The sequence below is a fragment of the Diorhabda carinulata genome, chromosome X (genome assembly GCF_026250575.1).
Source record: "Diorhabda carinulata isolate Delta chromosome X, icDioCari1.1, whole genome shotgun sequence".
Classification (NCBI taxonomy): Eukaryota; Metazoa; Arthropoda; class Insecta; order Coleoptera; family Chrysomelidae; genus Diorhabda; species Diorhabda carinulata.
In genome coordinates, this window is record NC_079472.1 from 46,630,428 (window position 1) to 46,653,479 (window position 23,052).

Here is a 23,052-nt window from a genome sequence, read left to right on the forward strand (position 1 = left end):
GGTTTTCTGAAAAATCTGAGTTTTAGCAAGAAAAATAGAAAAATATGAGGGCGGTTTTTAGTCCAGACAGTTACGTGGACTACTACTTTGGGCGAAAAAAGGTAAAAAACTAACCTCAAAAAGATCTTGCACGCTTAACCATGATTCTACATTATCTTGTGCCGAAAAAGAATACAAAAAGGGTTTTCTTCATTGCTTTTATGATTCAAAAATAATTTTCGATTCTTTACAAGAACTGAAAGAGAATTATTTAATGTATTGGAAGGAGGAGATATGATTTATCTACTTTTGAAGAATCAGATATCAATGATTGATTTTTAAAAAAAGAATCGGGAATAGTTATTTTCCTAACAAGTGCGGAAAGTGATACTATCACGCACGCGACTGCAGTTGTCGGGCAAGCGGTCAAGTGCGGAAAAGACAATTTACGCATGAATTAGGAACATTATTTTTTCTACGACCGTATATACAAAAAAGTATATCAACCCATTTTTCTAAAATTATATTTTATTCCAACAAACATAATAATATACAAAACTTTAACTAAAGACTACTAATTATTATAAATATTGATATTGAAAACACAATTTGTTGTATTCTGTAGACTAGTAAGAATTGCCGGTCCAGTGGAGTTATTTGGTTTCAACTGGAAGGTAGATGACGTCGATGAGGATGGCATCGGTTGCAGGTCGCATAAAGATGACGATGACGGTGACGGCAATGGTTTTAAGTCATTTGGCAGGTAACAGCTCGGAATTAGTTTCATTTGCAGCCTTCAAAACGGCTTCGGGAAGTTATCCGTCGGATGAATCCATTAATATTATTGTATCGGATTCGGTTTAATGTGGTTTAATTTAAAAGATTGTTCTTATTCGGTCACTTCCAAGACGTTTTGAACAACTTTGACGTTTTAGTAACAATTACACGCTTGGGTTGTCATAGCAACTGATATCAAACCAGTTTTGATATCAGTTTCAAAACTAAAATGCGTGCGGGAAAGTGGGTTAAAACGCACGGTTGTAGAAAAATGATGTTTCTTTCCTCCTTCAAGTGGTAAACAGAATGAACGCGAGCATGACGCGCTCTAGACGTTCCTAAATGTCAAAGATAGTTCAAGTTATTGAGATAACGCACACAATTATCACGCTTATACGTGCACTTGGCGTCGAAGTTAACCAACGTTCTACTTTTTACGCGCTGACTGTCGCTGAACATCAAAAACATTACCTCACTTTTCTAGTGTAGTTTGTGTGTCTAGTGTACAGATACCCTGAAAGACTGAAAGGCTGATAGAATTTGTGCTCATTGGTGTTTATATAACAGTCAGCTGAATAAAAGAAACTAAAATTTGGCAGAATATTATTTACTTATTTTCCCATTTGAAAATTTCATGACAAAACTGGTGATTAACTTCCTGATCAAGTCGACAATTTCTTATTGATTGATTTGTTAAGTCTCTGCTCAATAAGTTCAAAAGTTGATCATATATACCTCAATTCATTCTTTTGGGTTTAAAAAAATCATCTGGATTTATTTGGTTCATTTTAAAATATGTAGAAATTTCTTTATATACACGCACTTTTAAGGTTATGCTTACTAGAGAACCAGCGTCATGTTCACGTTCAATCTGTGCAGCTTTAAATTTGGGGTGTATTTTAACATTTATAATACATGTTTTCCCATAATCATTTTTATCTTCCAATATAGACTCCTTTTAAGTCCATACACTGTTTCCAGCAATGCTACAACTTTGATAACCCTTCCAAATATAGTTACAGTCCATCTCCTCAAAATGGGCGATTACATTAAGGTTAGAAAGTAGGAAAAAATCAAAATTCATTGTGTGCTGAAAACTTGTACTTCACTCACCCTGATCGTAAAGACTCACTGGTCTCGCTCATGCCCCGCAGAGATCGCTTAGTAGTTGTGGCACAGAGATTCGAGGTCAATCATTTTTTGATGAGATTCTAATTCTCTCTGAGTATCTATAAAACGTTTTATTGCGTACATTTTTGGATAAATCACTCGTACTATCGAGTTTGATAATTTGAAGTTAATATAGTATGGCTCTGACACATTTTGTGTCTCGTTTGGTTTCGGCAATAACTCTTCAATCTGTACGTTTATAGCATATTATTCAAGAATGAATAATGGAGGTTATTATTTACTAGGTGAAGTTAACTAAATCATCGAGTGAATAATAACTCATTATATGCAAGTAGACTACTATACTTTATCCACCACTACTAAATATTTTTCTTGAAGTTTTTTTGTTAGAAAATTTTGTAACATTAAGAGAAATATTATTATATTATTCTAACAAATATGTCAAATATATATTCATTTAAACATGGCACGAAGTTATCGAACATTATAATAATTGTGTAATATCTCGATAATAATAATCAACAAAAATACTCTATGTATTAGTTCAAAAAATATTGAATATATAATGTATACCAGAGGATAGTATTTATTTATAGTTATTAATAATCCATTTTGCCAGTTCAAAATTCATATGCTATATTATCTACTTTTCACAACTTTGCCGGTAATAAATTTAATGAAGCAGCTTTTCTAATTTCTGGTGGCGTTAAAAAAAAAGTCACTTTCATTTCCTATATCTGTTTTAGTTGGTTTTTTAACATAATTTTACACAAAATATTAAAACACAGAGAAATCTAGGCACGCGAAAAATATTGTTGACAAGTTTGAGTCACATCTATATTATTTTAGCAGGTAGTTCAATTAATAAATTGTTTCAATAACCATAGTACCTTAAGAAACACATATATTACAAATACATTCAATGTCTCTGATAGCTCTGTGTTAATGCTCCGTGTGTTAAAACTGTAGGTCTCGGGTTCGAATCTGGTCTAGCAACATTTACTGTTTTAAATTTTTTGTTATGTATTTGTAAACATCTGACAGCAGTGAATAATGATTCATCAATCAATACCATGATTAATGGTTATTATAGGGTCGACAAGTAAACGTATAGTGGGAACATTATACAACAGTCGTGGATAAAAATGTTTTTCGCGGTCTAGGTAAACGAATAACAATTTTGTTGGCCTGTGTTATAGTTCAAACGTCAAATATCACGGTATTTTTTTTATAAAAAGTTGTAATTGAAGTTTCCCATCTCTATAAGTACAATTTTCAAACATGATTCCGAAAAAGGTTATTTTAAATGTAATTTCCCCCGCCTCAAATGTTCCAGGTTATCGTGCAGACACGGATATACTACTATCATATCAATAAACACTTGCGTGTCAAAGTGACTTTCGGACGATAGGTATCGTAGACATCGAGCAGGTAATTTCTTATAGGGTGGTTCAAATCATGAATATGGAAATAATAATAGAAGGGAATCCATTAAGGTTAATATCAGATAAATCACTAGGTAGGTAATATAATAATTATTAAATTATATCTCCAAGCCTATGTGGCAGTAACTTGTTGAAGTTTATTAATTTTTAAAATTTTTACTACTTTTGGAACCATAATAATACACGAAGTGAGTTTGTAAATTTAGATTTTCTTAAAACATTTTTAGTGCAATCAATACTATATCTCAGTCTCAACTGACGTTAATGGTCTCTGAATCAAATAGCCCAGCGCAGCAATTGTTGCTGGGTATCATATTTCTAGAAATGTGGCAGAAATTGTTCAGTACGGGAAAGAAAGTAAATCAGTTTTTAATGATATTTGACGCTGAGTTTGTATGTATTTGTATGATTCGAAGAATAATTTTTACATGTTTAATAACGACTACTCCATAGATTGAACATATTCTGTAAATTCTTGCAAGTACAATATGTAAACCATCATATGAAATACTGAAATGTGTCTCAAAACAGAATTTTCAATATGACGAGGTGAAATAAACCATCCTTCTAGTTATTGGAATTTTTGCTCTAGTGCGTAAAGTAATATTCCTCAGAATTTGTCGTCAATTTGGTGGGATTAGCCATAACGACAAAAAACAACAAAAGATAATTAAGATACAAGATAATACTTCTCTATATATTAAATTCCAAACATAATTAAAATGACATTAGAGGACACAACCAATATAATAAAAATTAATAATACGAAAGTGAACCTTTCAAACCACAACAAGGATTAAGATAAGGGGACCCCTATCACTATTTATTCTAGCTTTGGAAAGCATAATAAGAATAACCAATATCAACAGAAAGGGCATGATTTTTAACAGAACTCACCAATGCTTAGATTATGCTGATGATATAACGTTGATAGCAAGACAGAGAAGAAATCTTAAAGATACCACGATAGAATTAATAACAGCAGCAAAATAGATTATTCAATAATGACACAAAAAAGTTTATGGAAATAAAGAATAAATGTGGAAGTAACAATAAAAATAATTTTAAGTACATAAACATAATGAAACGCTAAAAGAATTCGAGGTAAGTAGAAAATTTCAAGTATTTAGGTGTACCACTAGATAATAAATGTCAAGAAGAAAAAGAAATCGAACTAAGAATTGCAATGAAATTTATACACTTTTCAATGAGGCACCAATCAGCGCGTTTATAAAGACAAAAATATTACAATGGCTAGGTCACTTAGAACGAATGGACGAAGGCTCTTGAAACGAATTGCAAGGAAGATACCAGAGGGCAAGAGGAAAAGAGGTAGGCCAAAAACGGTGGTGGGAAGTGGTGGAAGGGGACTTTAGAGAAAGAAAGATCCACAGCTGGACAGAAGAAGCAAGGGATATACGAGTATATTTACTAGATTTCTTCAACCATTTGAGTATAAATTTATTTTTTTCCCTCTCTCTAATTTCTGGGGTTCGTAGGTTGTTTGGATAATATAATAAAACTTCGATGAAATATAACATTTATATGTATAACTTAACTTTTCGCTCCTTTCTTGGAAGCATTTCCAAAAGAATAATTAATATATAAATATTTGTAGAATAGATACAAATATATTTGTAGATATCTTAAAAACATAGTATTAGAATCAGTGTATATAACTAGAAATTTCAATAAAACGATATTTTACCAAGTAGATTGAAATAAACTAATTGATCCAATTATGGTAAATTTGGCTGAGGTTTTTTATATCTTGTCTATCATTCACAGAACATTCATCTTGTTTTATGTATATCATTACTTTGATTAATAATTTTTGGTAGTTCTTATCTTGAGCAAAGATTTTTGTTTTTTTAAAATCAAATTCATGATGTTCATTTTTTTTATGTTTATATAGAGCATTCGAAGCATTTTTGGTGTATTTATGACCATTTATTCTGTTCTCTAAATATTGTGTAGTCATTCATATATAATTTTTAGGATAATTCAGACATGGTATGGAATATATAATATTTGATTTCTTAGTGTCTGTAGTTTTGTTTTTTAGTGTAGTGAATAGTGGTGATAATGTGTTATGTGATCTATGACTTATATTGATGTTATATTTCGATAAAATGTGTTTCAATTTTTCTAATAGTTGGTATGTATAGGGGAGTACTATATATGTATCTTTTTCTTTACTTCTTATATGTGTAGTTGGATTTTCTGGATATTGATAAAAACTAAAAACTAAATATTATACAAAAGAAACAAGGTCTGGAAGATATCTTAATTATAATTCATGCCATCCCAAATCACAAAAACCAGCGTCGTTATAGGATTAACAGATAGAGCATTAAAATTAACTTCTCCAGAATATCACCGTGAAGTAATAAAAAGTCTCAAAAATACTTATATAATCAATATCCAGAAAATCAAATTAAAAGAATCATCCGACAACGTACATATAAATTACACAATAAGAACCATATAAATGCAACTACACAAATAAATTCAAATAAAGAAAAAGATACATATACAGCACTTCTCTATACCTACCCCGTATTTGAAAAATTGAAACACATTTTATCGAAACCTAACATCAATATAAGTCACAGATCACATAACATCACTATTCACTACACTAAAAAACACAAAACTACAGACTATAAGAAATCAAATATTATATATTCCATACCATATACATATATAGACAGGTAACATTCTCTCTTAAGCGACAATCTGTTACTTTTAACTCTAAATAAACAACTAATTTATTTGAGTATCAATTCTGTATATATGAAAATGAGTGCGAATGCGTGCGTTCCTAATTGTATTTCTGTCAAAAAATAGGATATTATTTGATATAGCGATAAGATATATTAGAGTACTTGGTTTGTATATCTAATTCACTTGGCACACACAATCTTTATACGTTTATTGATACGATAAACATTTTATAAGGGTTTTGATATACAAGCTACCAGTTCGTGTTCGTGATCACGATATATCGTTAGTTTCCCTTAGGTACATGGACAATAATAATAAATTAGTTAGATTTGACTAATATCAAAGACGTCCTGCAGTTACTGCAGTAATTTCGTTATTTGAAAATACAGTAATAAAAATATTAACTACTATTGAATGATGCTTATCAATTTCTTCATTTTTTTTATCATTATTCCTCCGAGAAACTGTTTGAATATGTTTATTTTTCTTTGTATAATATTAGAAAATAAACTATATATTATATTCCTTATTTACTTTTAGTTATGACCAATAGAGGATGTGTTAATTTAATAACACAACAACAAAATTATAGACTTTTTGGACACGATGAAACTCTGAAAATAAACACCATTTGATAGAATGTTTTGAACTTGATTTCACCATACGTCTTTGTAAATATATGTGTTTTATGACAGATAAGGGAACGTATAAAGCTAAGAGCCCTTTATTAGTTGCTCACTTTCTTTGCTCTTTTCTAGTATAGTACATGTTCTCAGTGTTTTTTCGCGTTGTATTGCCTGTGTCGACAGCTAATCGTTAATACATTTTCAGAGGGTAGCAAATCAACCGCCATTTACGTCGTGTTCATACAAGCGTCTGTTTATTACGAGAGTAAACGATAGTAGCCTACAGGATTTGTGATAATCTTATGAATTTCTTAATTTGAATAACTTCTTGAAGCTAGCACTATGAACATAAATAATTTGTATTGTTTCTTCTAAAATCATTTGATAGAGAAGGCTTTTTCTTGCCACACAAAAAAATTTTATTTAGTATTTAAGTCACAGAAAATAAGTTACAATCTACAAGACTGCCATTGATTAATATGACAGTGCTCTCTGCGACCACCGGCTACCAGAATAGTGAACACTGGAAGTGATATATTAAAGCGACACGGGGTTGGAAAGGGTTCCACAATCATAAAAGTTTATATAGAGGATAATATAGATAAAAAATTGAAATAGCAAAGATAATTTTGCCATCGATTGTACAAATATCGGATTTCCCCAATTATAACTATCCGGAATATATTTAGAGTTAATTTTCATCGGAGCCTGGCATTGGAATGAACTTTCCAAATTACAAAGTGACTAACCATTTATCTTTGTTCAAATACTGTTATAATGAGTCATCCGCATACAATTTCTGTCCAGCTAACATCCTTTTGAAGTCTTAGAACAGAAAAAGTCACTAGGGCCCAGATTTAGGGAATATGGTAGCAACTTTACGTTTGTTTCAATTAATTTATTACACTCTGATTGTATTGATGAAACGGATTCGTTTTTTCAGTCCTACAAATGCTCCAATAACGCTACGTAATAATTGCTGTTTATGGTTCTTCCCAAATACTGATGGCATAACCGCCCCAGCCGATTTTTGCGACTTTCCACGCTTTGCACGCTTTAGAGTCGGTTCATCAGGCGAAGTCCATCACGATTTGACTGGCGATTGGATATATCGATGTAAAAAATCGGTTTTATTGCGATTGACCAGTTCTAAATTCTAATCAGAATAATCAATTCGTTATGGCCAACACCCATTTTAAACACAGCTTTCGCATTACTAAATATTCCTTCATGGTATGTCCAATACATTCCTTTGATATCTCAATCAGTTTTTCTTTACGATTATCCGAAATTATTTTGTGACCTTTCAAGATGTTTTCGTAGGGTGTCCACTGCGAGCATCATCCTCAGTGCTAATTTCACAGCAGTTACTTCACTCAGAATGCTATTACTCACAAAATAGTACAACAGCTGTCAAATCGATCTAGAAGTTTCTAAATTATAAAGTTAATTCATACTTTGTACGTATTATGTAGGTATGGTTACGAGCTCGTACATGACATGGACCATGAAATCGGTCCTGTACAGTTATACGTAAATTTTAGCGAATGCCGGATCAAGGTTATTGATATTGCCTTGGCTATATGTTTTTTTCACGGCGGCGATTTGTTTATATTGTGTTTCTTTATATGATTTCTAGGGAGATATTTTTATGTATGTTTATAGAATTCTAGAAATTCCTTTCTGTTATAAATTCGTACGTTAATTTAACAAATTTAAATAAATTATAAATCAGTGATTATTTAATTAGTGTCTAATGTAAGTGTGTGAATAAATTAAGAATATATAAATCGACTCCACCGTTAGAAATAGTTTAAATAAATTAAAATAAAAACATTATAGTTTGTATTACGAGCAGAAATAGTTTTTTATTATATGAGTATTAAAGTTGATCTTTTGTTTCGTGAGTGAAAAAGCTTTGAAAACTGGACTGTCCTGTTGCTGTCCTACATTAATTTATTATAATCAAAGTGGTCTTCCTCTTGAATAATTCTGAACTGTCAGTACAATACTTATGTTGCTTGAGCAAAACCTGTTAGAGAAATCTTTAAATAGCTTGACAAGTACAACACCATTCTTGATATTGACAAGAACCGATAGAGCAGATGAAAGAAATTCCGAAAGAAGCCGTTCAGGAACACATCCAGCTATGGATGTATTACTACCAAATTATAAGTTCTGTGAGATTTTTCTCTTTCTTCGCCCTATTATTTTCATAGTACGTTACACTGCGAACGCCATCCATAGTTTGTTTGGAATGATTATGAAAAAAAATAAGATATTAGCCCATTTTATTAGCTTTGGATTTATTTCAAGGTATCAAATGTTTAATGCGCTCCGTATATTTTTCCGATCACATTTATTGCTATACCAATCAGTTAATTGAGATAACAATCTATCGGGGTTTCCCAAAATCCTCAAGTTTAATTTTTAATTATTTCGCAGCCACAAATCCTTCAACTCACTTGAAAAATAGACGATCTTGACATTAACTAACTCCCTAAAGCGACGAACCAAAACCTCCGTCGACGTCCATCGTGCCAGTACTATTACTCTTATAATTGGATTACGAATAATTTAAAAGATATCTTCTCAAATCTCTCAGGATTTCACGTTATAACAATGTTAATCAAACCCTTAATAATTTATTAAATAATCCACTTAAAGGCCATCATGTGGGTCATTGATAATAAAAATTTCATATACATAATTACAATCGAGAAGAGTTTTACGTAGTAGAAACTAATTTATTCTAAAGTTATATCTAGACTGTTTGAAAATGTCTAATATCCTCTAGGATAGCTTTTTAAACGTCGTCAAAAAACTTGATGCTGGATGGTTGATAATATTTTTGGAACGGTGTGCATTGTTATCAATGTTATACGAGAAAAATTCGAAATTATCAAATTATTAATAATATTAATATAATAAAGAACGGCCAATACTGTCTTATATTTATTCAGAATATTTTCAAATATACCAGATTGTCACACAATCATAAGCCTGTAATATCGAAAAACATTGGGGATCTTCTACTTATAAAGGGCTCTTATTAAACATGCTAAAAAATAATCCAGAAATTTTCCAAGTTCTCGTGTCCTGGTGTTTCTCACTTCTGATTTTTTATTTCGTCGCAGTAAATCTTTTAACACATAAATCCAGTGTATTAGTTTGATCTACCAATTTTTGGATTCAAAATATGTACTCAAATACTATCTTTCAATAGTTAATGATGCTATGAATTTGTATTACATATATATGGATGATACCATTCAAATTCCGCAAAAATTCCATTTGATTTCTTAATTCTTAATTTCCATTTTATTTTATGTTCTGAGTTTTGGACTCTGATTTCAATTAATTTCAATTATTTGACTATATTACTTCTCAATAATCTATACAAAACCAGCTTAAAGATGTACAAATCAGAAATATATTGATGAAGTTCAAAGTAAACAAGTGATGTTCTTCAATTATGAGTAGGAAAACGTGAATAGGTGAAAAGCTATCTGGAACGACAATAGACAGATAAACCTGGATATTTGACTAACATTTTAATACCCGTAAAGAAAGCAGTGGTGGATAGAAATAAGTGTGGAACGTATAATAAAAGCCAAGACGTCGAAGGCAGTCGCGACATGGTTTATCGTGCATATATTTCTTTCTGCCAAACAGTGATCGGACAATACTATATTAGCATCCTGGAGCATCTAATAGCACGCGATTTATCGATCTCGCAAAGACTGGGTAGACTTCCCTCCACAACACCACAAACACTTTATGATATCGAATTCCTAAGTCACTTCTCAAATAAACTCGAAATATGATGAGGTCACAGAATCTGTAATCTTTGTACAGATTTGAATGGAGACAACTGCGAACGTGCATAGTAAAATTAAGTGTTAAACTTGGTTATGAATTCGCGAATTCCAATTGTCACACCTACAAAAGCAACAAATTATGAAGGTTAGGGGTAATTATAAATCTATTTCATGTGTTATAAAGGAGAACTTAAGTTTCACGAGAATGAGATTGGTGTCTATACTGCTGAGTTTAATATTTTTGGCGATTAGAGCAGTTGGTAACATTAAAAAATCCATCACCTGAATTATTAAAGAAGTTCAAAATTATTTTCCCGATTTCACCCTAATAACTTTTGGCGCTTTTCTCTAAAACAAAGACATTACCTCTAGCTTCTATACAACTAATTTTCATTTCGTTTTCCTCTAGTTATTCATATACGAATGGGAAAAGTGATTCTTTAACGACATTTATCGGCATTTGAAAAAGCAAGAATAACATCAACCTCGAAATCAAACGAGTAGACAGATTTAGAAGTTTCTTCTCAAAGTCTATGATAACCATATAAACTCTCAATTCAAATACATCCAGAATGAAAAATGTATACGGAAGTATGATAATAGCTTTTATTTTTAATCATAATTCCTGAATGAAATATAAATTAGGGGAGTACAGTAATTGCAATTGTGAAAATCATGATGCACACGCGACGATTCGTCATTGCTGAATACGTATTTAACGTAATTAAAATAAAAAGTATTTTTGAGAAGTGAGCCGGTTGCTTAAATTGCTCATTGGTTAGGAAAACTACTATGTGGATAGTTTCCATAGTGAAGATGAATATAGACTATTCTTATTGCACCCATTTTTTCGCCTAGAAAATAGATGCATTCTATCAATATGGATCAAAAAGAATTCAAATATGGTCAAAATTTGATGCATTCAATACAATAACCCTGGAGTATGTAGTATACGAGTTAGTGGAGTATGTAGACTTCTAGCTAATTCCGTTTTAGATGTGCTAGCTTGCGCTAACGATAATAAGTGTATTTGGAAACATTGATGACTGGTTGGAGTGAAACGCTAACTTTATCAATAGCTATATCTATCGTAAAATCGATCAATAGCAATTTAGGTGAGATAACAGACACAATAACAACTCTTGAGATCGCTTCTACATTTTTGATTGTAAAAGTGATCAACTACAAGAACAAATCATTTTTATTTATTCACATCATTTATTAAGATGTAGAAAATTTCTCAGCCTACGACAATATTTGTAATTTCTCTAAATATCTCAACTACGTTCATTCCCGATACTATCTCCAGAATAGCGTTCGTTATCAACTGTCGGTGGATCATTCATTGGATGAAAGAAATGTCGTTCTACAAGATTTTTATATACAATTATACATTGCTACAGTATTCAACTATTTTTTATAAAGAACTACGACAAATGTCGAACGTGAATGGTTTTTCTCAAATGTGATTGTGCAAATGAGTTTCAAACGATTTTTCTGTGGAAAAATTACGAACAAATGTCATACTTGAATGATGTATGATTTTTCTCCTGTATACCTACAAATCTTTAAAGAAAAAAATTACAAAAAAATATTACTTTCATGGTTATCCTTCTGCGTGACTAAGAAAAAGTGTAATTGAAATAACTTTTCATGAAAAAGATTCCGAACAAATGCCACAATTGTATAGCTTTCCTGAGTTGAGAAGTGACTTATCAAACTACCCTTCGGTGAAAAATGTTTGAAGAAAAGCTTTTTTACTATGTGACTATACATATGTGTATACATTTCCGAGTAAATGTTTTTAACCAGATTAACATTTGACGGTTTTTGCTGGCTTTTACGGAGGTAGTCTATAAAGTTGCCCATCTAACAAAACAACAACACACTTTCCAGCGATGCCATCCTTCTTCTCAAAATATACATTTACGTATAAGAAAACGTCCTCTTATAATGAAAAACTCTATCCTGCAAATGAAATTCAAAGTTCATTACTCCTTAACTTACAGGTAAGGAAACAGAAAAAAATAGTTGGGGGCCAGATCTGATATTGGTGGTTAACCAATTCGAACTGCAATTTGTGAACTATAGCCACCGGAGTATGAAGAAAGTGTGTTGTCCTGATAGAAAAGCACTTTCTTATCAAGTAATGATGCGTAATCCTCTCCTATTATTGTTTCACCTTTTTAAAGACACTCGATGAACGAAATCTCATGACTATCCCTCCTTTTTCGACCGATTAAAACGTCTTTGCATGTTTGATCTTTGCAATCCACTACATATCTCGATTGTTTTGTTGATTGTTTTCATTTCAGGAGTATAAGGGTGCATCCAGTATGTATCTAAGTAACTGATAGTGCAGCCTCCGATTATAGTGTGTAACTGTCTCTAACTACACTATATTGGCATAACAGCTTCGATATAACTTATTTTCTGTATGTATCAATTGAAAATTTTTTTAATTGAGTTCAAACAACTGCCTACATTTCAAAGATCTCTATAAATATCGGTAATGAAAACTGAATACTCACTATAACATTTCTATTTGGAAAATACACGTTAAAACATGCAATTTCCATATTTTGTATAAATTGTGCTATTAATTTCGCATCTTGCCCCATTCTCGTAAATTCACGGTATAGTCAGTCGGTCTAGTGGTCTCTCGGTTGGTACGGTAAGTACAAAAGGGAAAAAGTCCTTCAACGGCACACTATGGAGAGAATAAAAAATGGGACTAATATCAGCATTTTTGATAAAATACTGAGGCCGGAATCGCTTTTATATAAAAGGAGCCGTGATATTGGGAGAACGTAAAATGGCGGGTGGCTTTTATTTTTGCTTGGCCATTAATTAGAAAAAGCAGAAGCAGGATCATAGGTGGCGACGACAACCCGCCATATCCGCCTGCGATATAAAATTAAGGATTTATAGTCGAATCATTTAATCCGTGCACAGGACGGTTCTTTGTCCTTTTTGTAATGAAAGCAGGGGATCAAAAAAGGGTGTAATTCAGCTTCATAATAAAGAGGGAAGTTACCGGAGTCGATTCTATATATGTATATTACCTGTTTTACAAGGAAATTGTCCACCCTAACAAATCAAGTTTATTAACAGACATATTTTATTTGTTTTTTATTCCTCATCATCTAGAACGGTTCAACCGCTAAGAAGAATTCATAGAGTAATAAATCGCTACAAAATGTAACTATAGTTAATAAAAAAATTGGAATACACACTTTTATAGTAAATTTAAATAGAAGCCTCATCTAAACTTTTAAATATACTAAGTACAACTACATCTGAACATAATTTTCCTTCACAATGGTGCCAGTCTCTGATTATACCAGGACTGGGATAATTTGCCTCCTTCCTCACCTCAACTTCACAGGCCCATTTCTCTTACATGTAATATGTGTAAACTACTAGAAGAATTGATCAACCAACAGCTCTTGTAGTTCCTCGAAAACTAAATTTTCTTTAAAAAAAAACAGTCTGGCTTTCGTCAACAGCACTCAACCAGAGACAATTTAGTACTTATGTAAACCCAAATACCAACCGCTATATAGATCACTAAACCAATCTCAACTCGATCACTGTAGCTTCATTTACACATGTATGAAAGCTCAGTGAATATAACTACCTACTGACTATGTTTGGGAGAATTCCGGCCAAAACCCACTGAAAGGCTTTATGGCGAGGCCAAAAATACCTTCACTATGCCACGGACGACAATATCTGCTTTCGTATACAGCTGCTATTTCTCCCGATTCCTTAAATCTAGTGTACCCTGATAAAATCAACCAAAAAGTTCCATTATCAGCATCCATGCAATTTAATCGAACGTCCTCTTAGTTTGCTAGCCTTGACCTTAAACAAAAACATAAACTTATTCTATACTAGACCTCCACAACATTTAAAAATGCCACCGGCCTGGTTGAGAACTCCAACTGAAGTAAGAAGCATTTTTTAATTATTGAGTAGTGAACAATATAACATAAATACTCGGATGACTTGTAGACTGAAGTTGGAGATGGATGTTCTAATAAAAACACCTCTCCTTTTTTGTAGTATTTATACTGGTTTAATATTCGTTATATTAGAAGCATTCAAAGCATTTCTTATCAGCCATGAATTTCTTACATCTTCCAGTCTGAGATGTACATGATGTATACGAACTCCCGAGATATCAAAATACTCAGTTCACCATTATATGCAACGAAAAATTCTTGCAAAAGAAAACACTTTTCTCACCACCTTGATCTATCACCAAATATTTGGAGATGTTAGAGCTTACAGGAAAAATCTAAATCAATAACTTCGACTCTACGAAACGTACAACCAGTAGTTGATAAAATTAGTAGTTTTTGTCTATCGAGATGAAACATTTTGAATTTGTTGTTTATAAACAAATTCTGAAACCGGTATGGATATAAGGATTTCAGCTATGGGATGTGCCAGCGAAAGCATCACCCAAATAATCTAGAGATTCCAAAAAATGTTAAGGAACATCTCAATATATTCTCGTATATATAAAATATAATATTATATCATATCATTATTTGAATTAACTATTTTTCATTTCATTATCACTTAACTAAACTATTTTTATGTATCATATAATCAAATCAAAAATATATCTCCTATTATAAAAATGAAATGACTAACCAAAAAATGTGTCATTATTCTAAAAGCGTATGAAAATATGCAAAACTATAATTTTTGTGATAATTTAAAATGAGCAAAAATAGAGTTCAAACATTCCGTCACTTGCTCTCTTGGTGAACCTTGCAAGGATATTAGTACACATTTATGAAATTATTATATTTTCATCAGGTATTGACAATTGTGCAAAATGTTCGTTTTATCAGATGTTTTTAAATTCAAAAAGTCAAGCTAAAAAATTTCGATCTAAAGATACAGAAATATCAAGCTAAATGTGTGTTAAAATAACTGCACTGAAAATGTAGTATTGAAGTATTTTACAAATAATATTCATATTATTCTAATTATGATAATGATTCAAATAGCAAGTGATATAAAAGTATTAATAGGATTTAATGAGATCTCATTCCTAATTTCTACCACTTTAAAAATGCGTTTGAGTTGTTCTCAACATTATAAATAAATATAATTGCACCATAAAGATATGTGATGCTACTGCCTCAGAACAAAAATTCTATTTTTAGAAGCATTTTAAGATAATAACGCAACGTCCCGTCATTTTTAGATTAATGATTTCAATTTATTACCAACCAGTCACTATGAAAATATAAAATGTTTTAATTTGTATACCAATTTCCTCTGATATTGGATCCTGATATTATAAAGTACGTTTCTTTTAATACTATATTGGCAACTCAAGTATCACTCTACCTCAGGAGGCACTTCAAAAACAATTAATTTGCTTTCGGAAATACCTTCATTCCGGAATTCCAGCTAATTCAATACACAAATCCTCTCCACCAGAAATTCCCTCGGAATTCCTTTAACAATAATTGCTCAACTTTGAGAGATATATCGCTTCAATATTGTGCAATTATTGATATTTATTTACGGTTCTTGGTTCATAACATTTCCTCGCAATTTATGTGTTTTCCCTTTCAGTTTAACGGCACAAAAGGACTTCCCAATTTACGGGCCCATTGTTAAAATAACTGTAATCTATAATTCTACAACACGGCGAATTTCCAGGACCGTCAAGTGAACTCCTGAATCTGTGACAATATTGTTGATAATAAACTCGAATGTATTTATACTTAACTCATCGATCAATAGGCTTCCGGCCTAGTGAAGTGAAAATAAGTTCCGGTTTGTCATCTAGTACTTTCATACAAATTCAGTCAAACGCAAAATATTGTTCCGTTTCAACGAGGACTTTTTCTTTTAATTTATATTCCTCAGATCTGAACACCATAGTCGCTTAGAGTCAAATCTGGAGAATATAGTTGGTGTTCATGAGCCACAAACATATGAGGGGCTTTACTAGTAGAATTTAAGTGTACTAATTTGTTCTATTTGTTCTAGCTTCTGTGTTGACTATGACTGGAATAAATATAAATTTCTCCTTCAGTTTTCCTGGTATTGCTTCATTATTTCTGAAAATTCTAGATATAACTGTTGGATTGAATCACTCCCACATATATTTTTCGGTCATTTTTCTCCATCTAAGAGTTTTTCTACAGTCAGCATAATCGTCTTTTTAGCATTAATGTTGATGAAGTATATTTGTTTCGATGTATGATAATTGGAAATGCTGTTTCTTAACTGGACTATGCCAACGCCATCTAGTATTGTTTTTGTCTTTTTCACTGTCCTTTTATTTTGTGTTTTTACATTTACTGAGTTTTATGACAAGATCTAAAATGAATCTTTATCGATATTTAAAAATCATCTTTTGAATACATTAAACACAGAAAATGTCGAAACTATGATATCTAGAAGGATCTAATTTGGTTATTTGATAATGAAACCATTCACTCAAACTATGAACTACAATCAAATCAGATACTAAATTGATAATATTAAAATCACTACTTCAAATATTTACTAGTGAGACAAAGTAACTTCAAATGAACTCTTGGTGTGGAATGACGCATCTGAAAATTCTCAAGACACTAATGAAAGAAAAAAGTCAGGTAATAAGATGGTTTATCTATAAGGAAAATTTTCGGTCAGATATTTGTTCACAATTGAAGTAAAAACTCGCTTAAAAAAGTACGAATAGACACACTAATTTCAAAAGCTACATATCAGAATTGATTTACTTTTTTCGGTTTAGGTTGAGGTTAGGCCAATAAGAATCGGGTAAATTTTTCACAACATTAAACGCTCTCTAGCACTCAAATTGATTGATATTTTTTTAGATGTTTTAATAACCAATCCGTTTAAGAAAAGGAAATTGATTCTTCAAGTTACTCAGCCCAATATAAACAGTTAAAATTCGTTCAGGACCGAACTTCACACTAAGTAGATCCAAAGTTCAAACTAGTTCTAGCTTTGATTTATTGAGCAAGTTAAAGATTCACTTGGTTTGAAGTTATGTTATGTAAGTTTATTATTAGTTGTAAGATATGTGTTTCTGATGATATTTTATTGAGATGGATTGAAATTGACTAGCATCTAGGAAGAAAAGAAATATTTGTTTCAATCTAAAACTTTCATTAATGATTGTTTTTATTACAACATAAACCTTTGCTACAATTTTCACAAAAATTATCCTAGAATAACTGAATACACTATTTACTACTACAACTATAACAACATTCCAAATTACACGCGTTTCGATAACCAAAGTATTGTCTTCAATTCAACATTATTTCAGCTTATTGCATTTTTATTACTGACATCGACAATATACGAGTGTTCTGTCCTTCCATATTTCAAAAGAGCTAGGTGCTCCAATACCAACTAAGTGAAGATATTTGATGTTTCAGATTTCCAATATCCATTTTCAGTTATTGCTACTTCTTTATATTTTTCTTCATATTTTAATTGTGAATAAAGTTCAAACTGATATAATGATTCTGATATTATACGAGGGCTTTTCAGAAAGTAAGGAACATTTATATAAGACAGGCTAGACCACGTATATTTAAGTGTCGGCGTGCGAAGCATCTTAATCGGCATCCAGACTCTCGTTTTTTTCAAAATTCAAATTTAAGATGTGCGTTGCAATGCTGCCAATTGTTGGTTTGATATGTGGTACAGTTTTTGTTGGCAATGGAAATGTACTAGAGAATGTATGAAGTATAAGCGAACAATACATAAAATAAAATTTCTGACTAGAAATGTTGAATTCAGTTTCAATCTAACCTATTAATAGAAAAGTGATCGCTGAAGAGATTCGTGAAATTTTGTACAAGATAGGTGCCAAAATTGTCTAAAGATCACCAAAAAAATGAAGCGAATGTTTCAATATATCTGAATATGGTAATGCATTACTGAATAAACTTATAATCTAGGAAATGGAAGCATATAAATTCATAAACGAACAAAAAAAATGTTTATAAATCAAGTTATCAACGTGAGTTGTAAAACAAATTTATTTATTTGCTTGTGAAATGAGAGTAGAAGTTGTGATTCAAATTATATAACAATAACAGCAGGATACTTTATCACTTTGAACCAACAAACAATGAGGACCATGATGAATGAAAAAAGACAAAACTTAAATGAGAGGTCACAGAAAAAATGTCAATGACTTAATTTATGTGATAATGTTACTATTTGACATGATGTTTATATAAAAATATTGTATATGTAATATTCTATGTAAATATAATTCAGTAGCAAAAGACGTACGCACCTGAAAGGCATCACCTCAAAATATAACTTATGATTAGAAGCTAAATGATGATAATCCACATCTCGTAAATAGTTACGAAGAAACTTCTTTAACGTCAGTTTGGTTTATTATATGAATCGCTTAATATTAGACTTATCATATAAGTTTGACGACTCGCTTGTACTTACGAGGTTTATATCAAAGATTAACTACTATACAATACTACTCTCTAAATTATATTTCTGTGAAAGATGCATTATAGTAAGTTCAGAACCTATAGTAAAGAAAATGTGGAGGAATAAAGAATATCTGAATGGAGAGCGGAATGTATTATAATATATTCTTTGTTGTTTATTTTAGTTGGCATATTCTACAAATAACCCTCGTAACTATAACTTATTAGTAATATCATCATGTTGGGGAAAGTATATGCTTATATTTCACGCGTAATATGGACAAACGAGAGCAAGAAATGCCATGTAGGGTTATTAAGGGCAAAAACTTTTCCCTTAAAATTACACGGGCGGAAATGGAATGTTTAAGTATATATGTACGTACCTCGCAACTTGATTGGTTGATATTGCTCAAGTTCAGTCGGTAGACGCGGTCCCTGTAACAAAAAATTTGATGAGTTTTTCCATGGCAAATATGCTTCTTATAAATTGCTTGTTTTATGACGAAAATGTATATTGAAGTCGAGATCTTTTAGTGCGTAACGGAAAACCATAAAAACGTGACTAAAAAACAAACCTTCCTCTAAAAAATATACATGAATTGTTTATACTTTTAAAACCTTTTCCTAGTTCCATTTTTTGATTTAGTCCAACGAGTAAAGACTTTTTCTAGAAAAATTTTCAGACACTATGAATTGATTGAGGCATATATCAAATATATATTTATTTTATCAATTCTCCACTTTAATTCGAGTCTCTACGGGTAAGAAAATTTCAATTTTAAAATGAATTAACATGGTTCTTCCTTTTCAAAAGATGGGTTTGATTCTCAAAATTTTGCATATTTATTAAGAACCGATAACAATACAATAACTTATAAGTATAAATGTGTATTATTATCCCCGCAGGATAACCAGTGTGTACAATAATTTAATAATTTTGACCCGTCGTTCTTATTAAGTTCAGAAGTCATAATGATTTTCTTCCAGCATCTTGGAAATTTATATTGTTATAACAAATTATAATTAAAACCATGTTTTTATATGTAATCGAACTAAAAAATATGAAATATATAATAATTAATAGAAAAGAAGAATAAAAATTAAAAACCAAACTAAAATGTAAAATACAATTTTTTCAATAATTCAAACTCAGGATTGTGTGATTAATGAAAAATTTTTCCAGTGGAAAATATTTTATTCGTAGTGGGTTGTCATCATCCAAAATATTAAAAAGCACTCTACTTTTTTTGTGTACCCTTCTTAAATATATGACTTCATATCTCATCTCATACAGAGCGACAAAAATGCTTTTATTTTTATTTGCACATACATAAAACCCCTTGTCATCAGGTTTTGTTCCCAAAAATTATTTTATAAATGTCGTACGATTTGGGATTTTGTCCTAAATTTAGTTATGTCAAGCGATATAAGCCTTGTACACCAGTGAAAGGAATGTTCAACATCTCAGCTGAGTTTGTATACCAAATCCATTCCAAATTTTTGACTTATCACTAGGTAACTTGCGATCTACGTGTTTCTCTATTGAAGCAATGGTTTCATTAAGACAATACTTGTATTATTTCATAAAAATATATTTCGTAATTATTAGATCAACGATATTTAGAGGAGTAAAGTAGTTAATGATTATTTTTAGGCATATAATGGTTACGTAGAGGCAGATCTGTGTTTCACCGATTTAGTGCTTCAATCATCCTCATTTTTTCCTTTTCCCTAGGTAACTTGCGATCTATGCCTTGATCTATTGAAACAATATTTGGGCATTCCAGATCATTCGCTGAAGATATAAAATAACTTCAATCACTAGCACAACCGTCAATTTCACTTTAACTAGAAGCAATGGTTTCATCAAAACTATTGATAAAATTTTACGAACGCGATGAGATCGTTTACTCTTGCTGGAAACACTGTTGGTTATCAAAATATAAGTTGGAAACAATGAGAAAAAATGTAGCAATTGTATGATTTCATAAAAATATACTTTTTAATTATTAAATTAACGATATTTGAAGGAGTAAAGTTATTAATGTTTTTTTATACGAAGAGGCAGATCTATGTTTCGCCGGCTTAATACTTCAATACCATAATATAGTCGGAGCTACAATTTTTTGTATGATTGATTTAATTATTGTCAAGTATCAAAGGATACTCCTCCCTGGGATGACGCGGTTGCATGAATACCCCCTTTATTTTTATAATTGTATTTTTTTTAAATATTGTTTCACACGTCTGCCGTTGACATATTTTTAATTTATATTATTTGGAATCCATAAAAGAATTGGCACAAGATTCTCGCGGTTGCAATTACCTGCCAGGTGAGTTTGAAATTGTGAAAAAGGCACATATTTTATAATATACTTTAACAAGTCTGCCGTTAACATTCTATTTTTAGGGTGTAAAAAATTACCAGTAAATACTTCTATAATTAATATGGAGATGATGCATTCATATTCGAAAATTAGCGTTAGAACCGGTTTTGGAGAAATACATAACAAATATAGAATCACCGAAACATTTTGATGTTATTTTTTTCGATGGATAGTATTTACTGCATTCCATGGAAAATATATTTGAAAATATATTTAAAAAAATAATGTCAACTATCACAGCTACGAAATAAATGACTACGAACGTCAACAATGTCAAGAAAGCAGAGATATTCCTTACATCATTACTGGTCCAGAACACGAATAGACCAGTCGATTTTGGCAAGGAATTAAAAAATATTTCGTTCAAAGAAGCTCTTACAGACTTTTTAAATCAGCATTGGAGTACCAACGAACCAATACCTTTCATCGGAACTGCAGAAATTGACTTAATAATAATTATGTAGTGCGAAATAATTCTCTAATAGCAACAATTAAAGAAAATTAAATTAAAGAAAAAAGAATTAAAAGAAAAGAAGAACCTGGATCATGAAGAATCTAACACCAAAATTGTCCATCGTATATATCAAATTGAAAATGATCAATCAATCAATATTTTCATTAAATCAAGATACAGATATTTCAATGATAATGCTGGGAAACATGGACCATTTGTCAAGCTGATCCTTAAATATTTTTATACGGTATCGGGAACAAGAAAAGACACATCAACATATCGGATTTGTATGTTCAGTCAGGACCATCACTATCATCAAGCCTACCGGGGTTGCGATTGTACTCCTTCTTTTTTCAGACGAGCGAAGAAGCCTTTTGAAATTAAAAAAAAACGCCAGCTTATCAGAAAACGGTAACTGCATATAACTGCACATAACTGGACATAGTAATGAATTATTCAAATGTTTACAACCATTCATTTGCCAAATATATAGAATTACATCTGATAATGTAAATGAAGCCAGATACTACAAATTCATATCAACATATAATGCAAAAAATGAAAATGAACCTTTTCACAAAAAAATATGATGATTCTGATGCATCAAATTTACCACCCTGTGAAGCGTAACTGAAACAACAACTTCTACGGACTCAGTATATTTCAAGCATATGGCGAAATGCAAATTTAAAGTGTCCCACAACACTTACACCAGAAGATTATGGATGGGTAATAGATGAAAATAAGTATAACTTCAAATGGAGGAAGGAAATATCGTTCCATCATCTATTTACGACGTATTGCTGAAATCAAATCAATCAGAAGCTTCTATTTCAGGTAAAAAATGTTTAAAATCAAATTAGTATATTGTATAAACATCTGTAAATACCCATACATAATAAGGCTTTAGTTATACATTCACATTTTTCAGCGAATGAAGGTACAATAGATGACGATGCACTCAATTCAGAAGATGACATCGTCTATGAGGAAGGAACTGTTGAATAATCAACAAGAGAAGAATTTTTAATACAAATGTATAGATTTGGCTATTGTCATTAAAAATATAAAATTTATAAATGATAAGATTTATTTTTCATATCCTTTTATTATACTTCTTTAATATATAAGAGTGATGTATGCATATGGAGTTATAACACTATTGCATCCTCTTCAGATTAATTTTAGAAGTATTTACAACCAAGAAAATCTGCGTGTAAAAAAAAGGAGGTATTCTTGCGCCACC

At 31.2% G+C, this 23,052-nt stretch overlaps 1 protein-coding gene across 3 annotated transcripts in view; it reads right to left on the reverse strand.

The window, feature by feature from the left end:
• Positions 1 to 23,052, reverse strand: part of LOC130900481 (semaphorin-2A) — a 1,226,238-nt gene that overhangs the window by 160,308 nt on the left and 1,042,878 nt on the right. For all 3 annotated transcript variants that reach the window (XM_057811123.1, XM_057811122.1, XM_057811124.1), the window contains one exon: positions 19,349 to 19,400. In XM_057811123.1, coding sequence (XP_057667106.1) covers positions 19,349 to 19,400 — 52 coding nt within the window. The remainder of the gene's footprint in view (positions 1 to 19,348; positions 19,401 to 23,052) is intronic.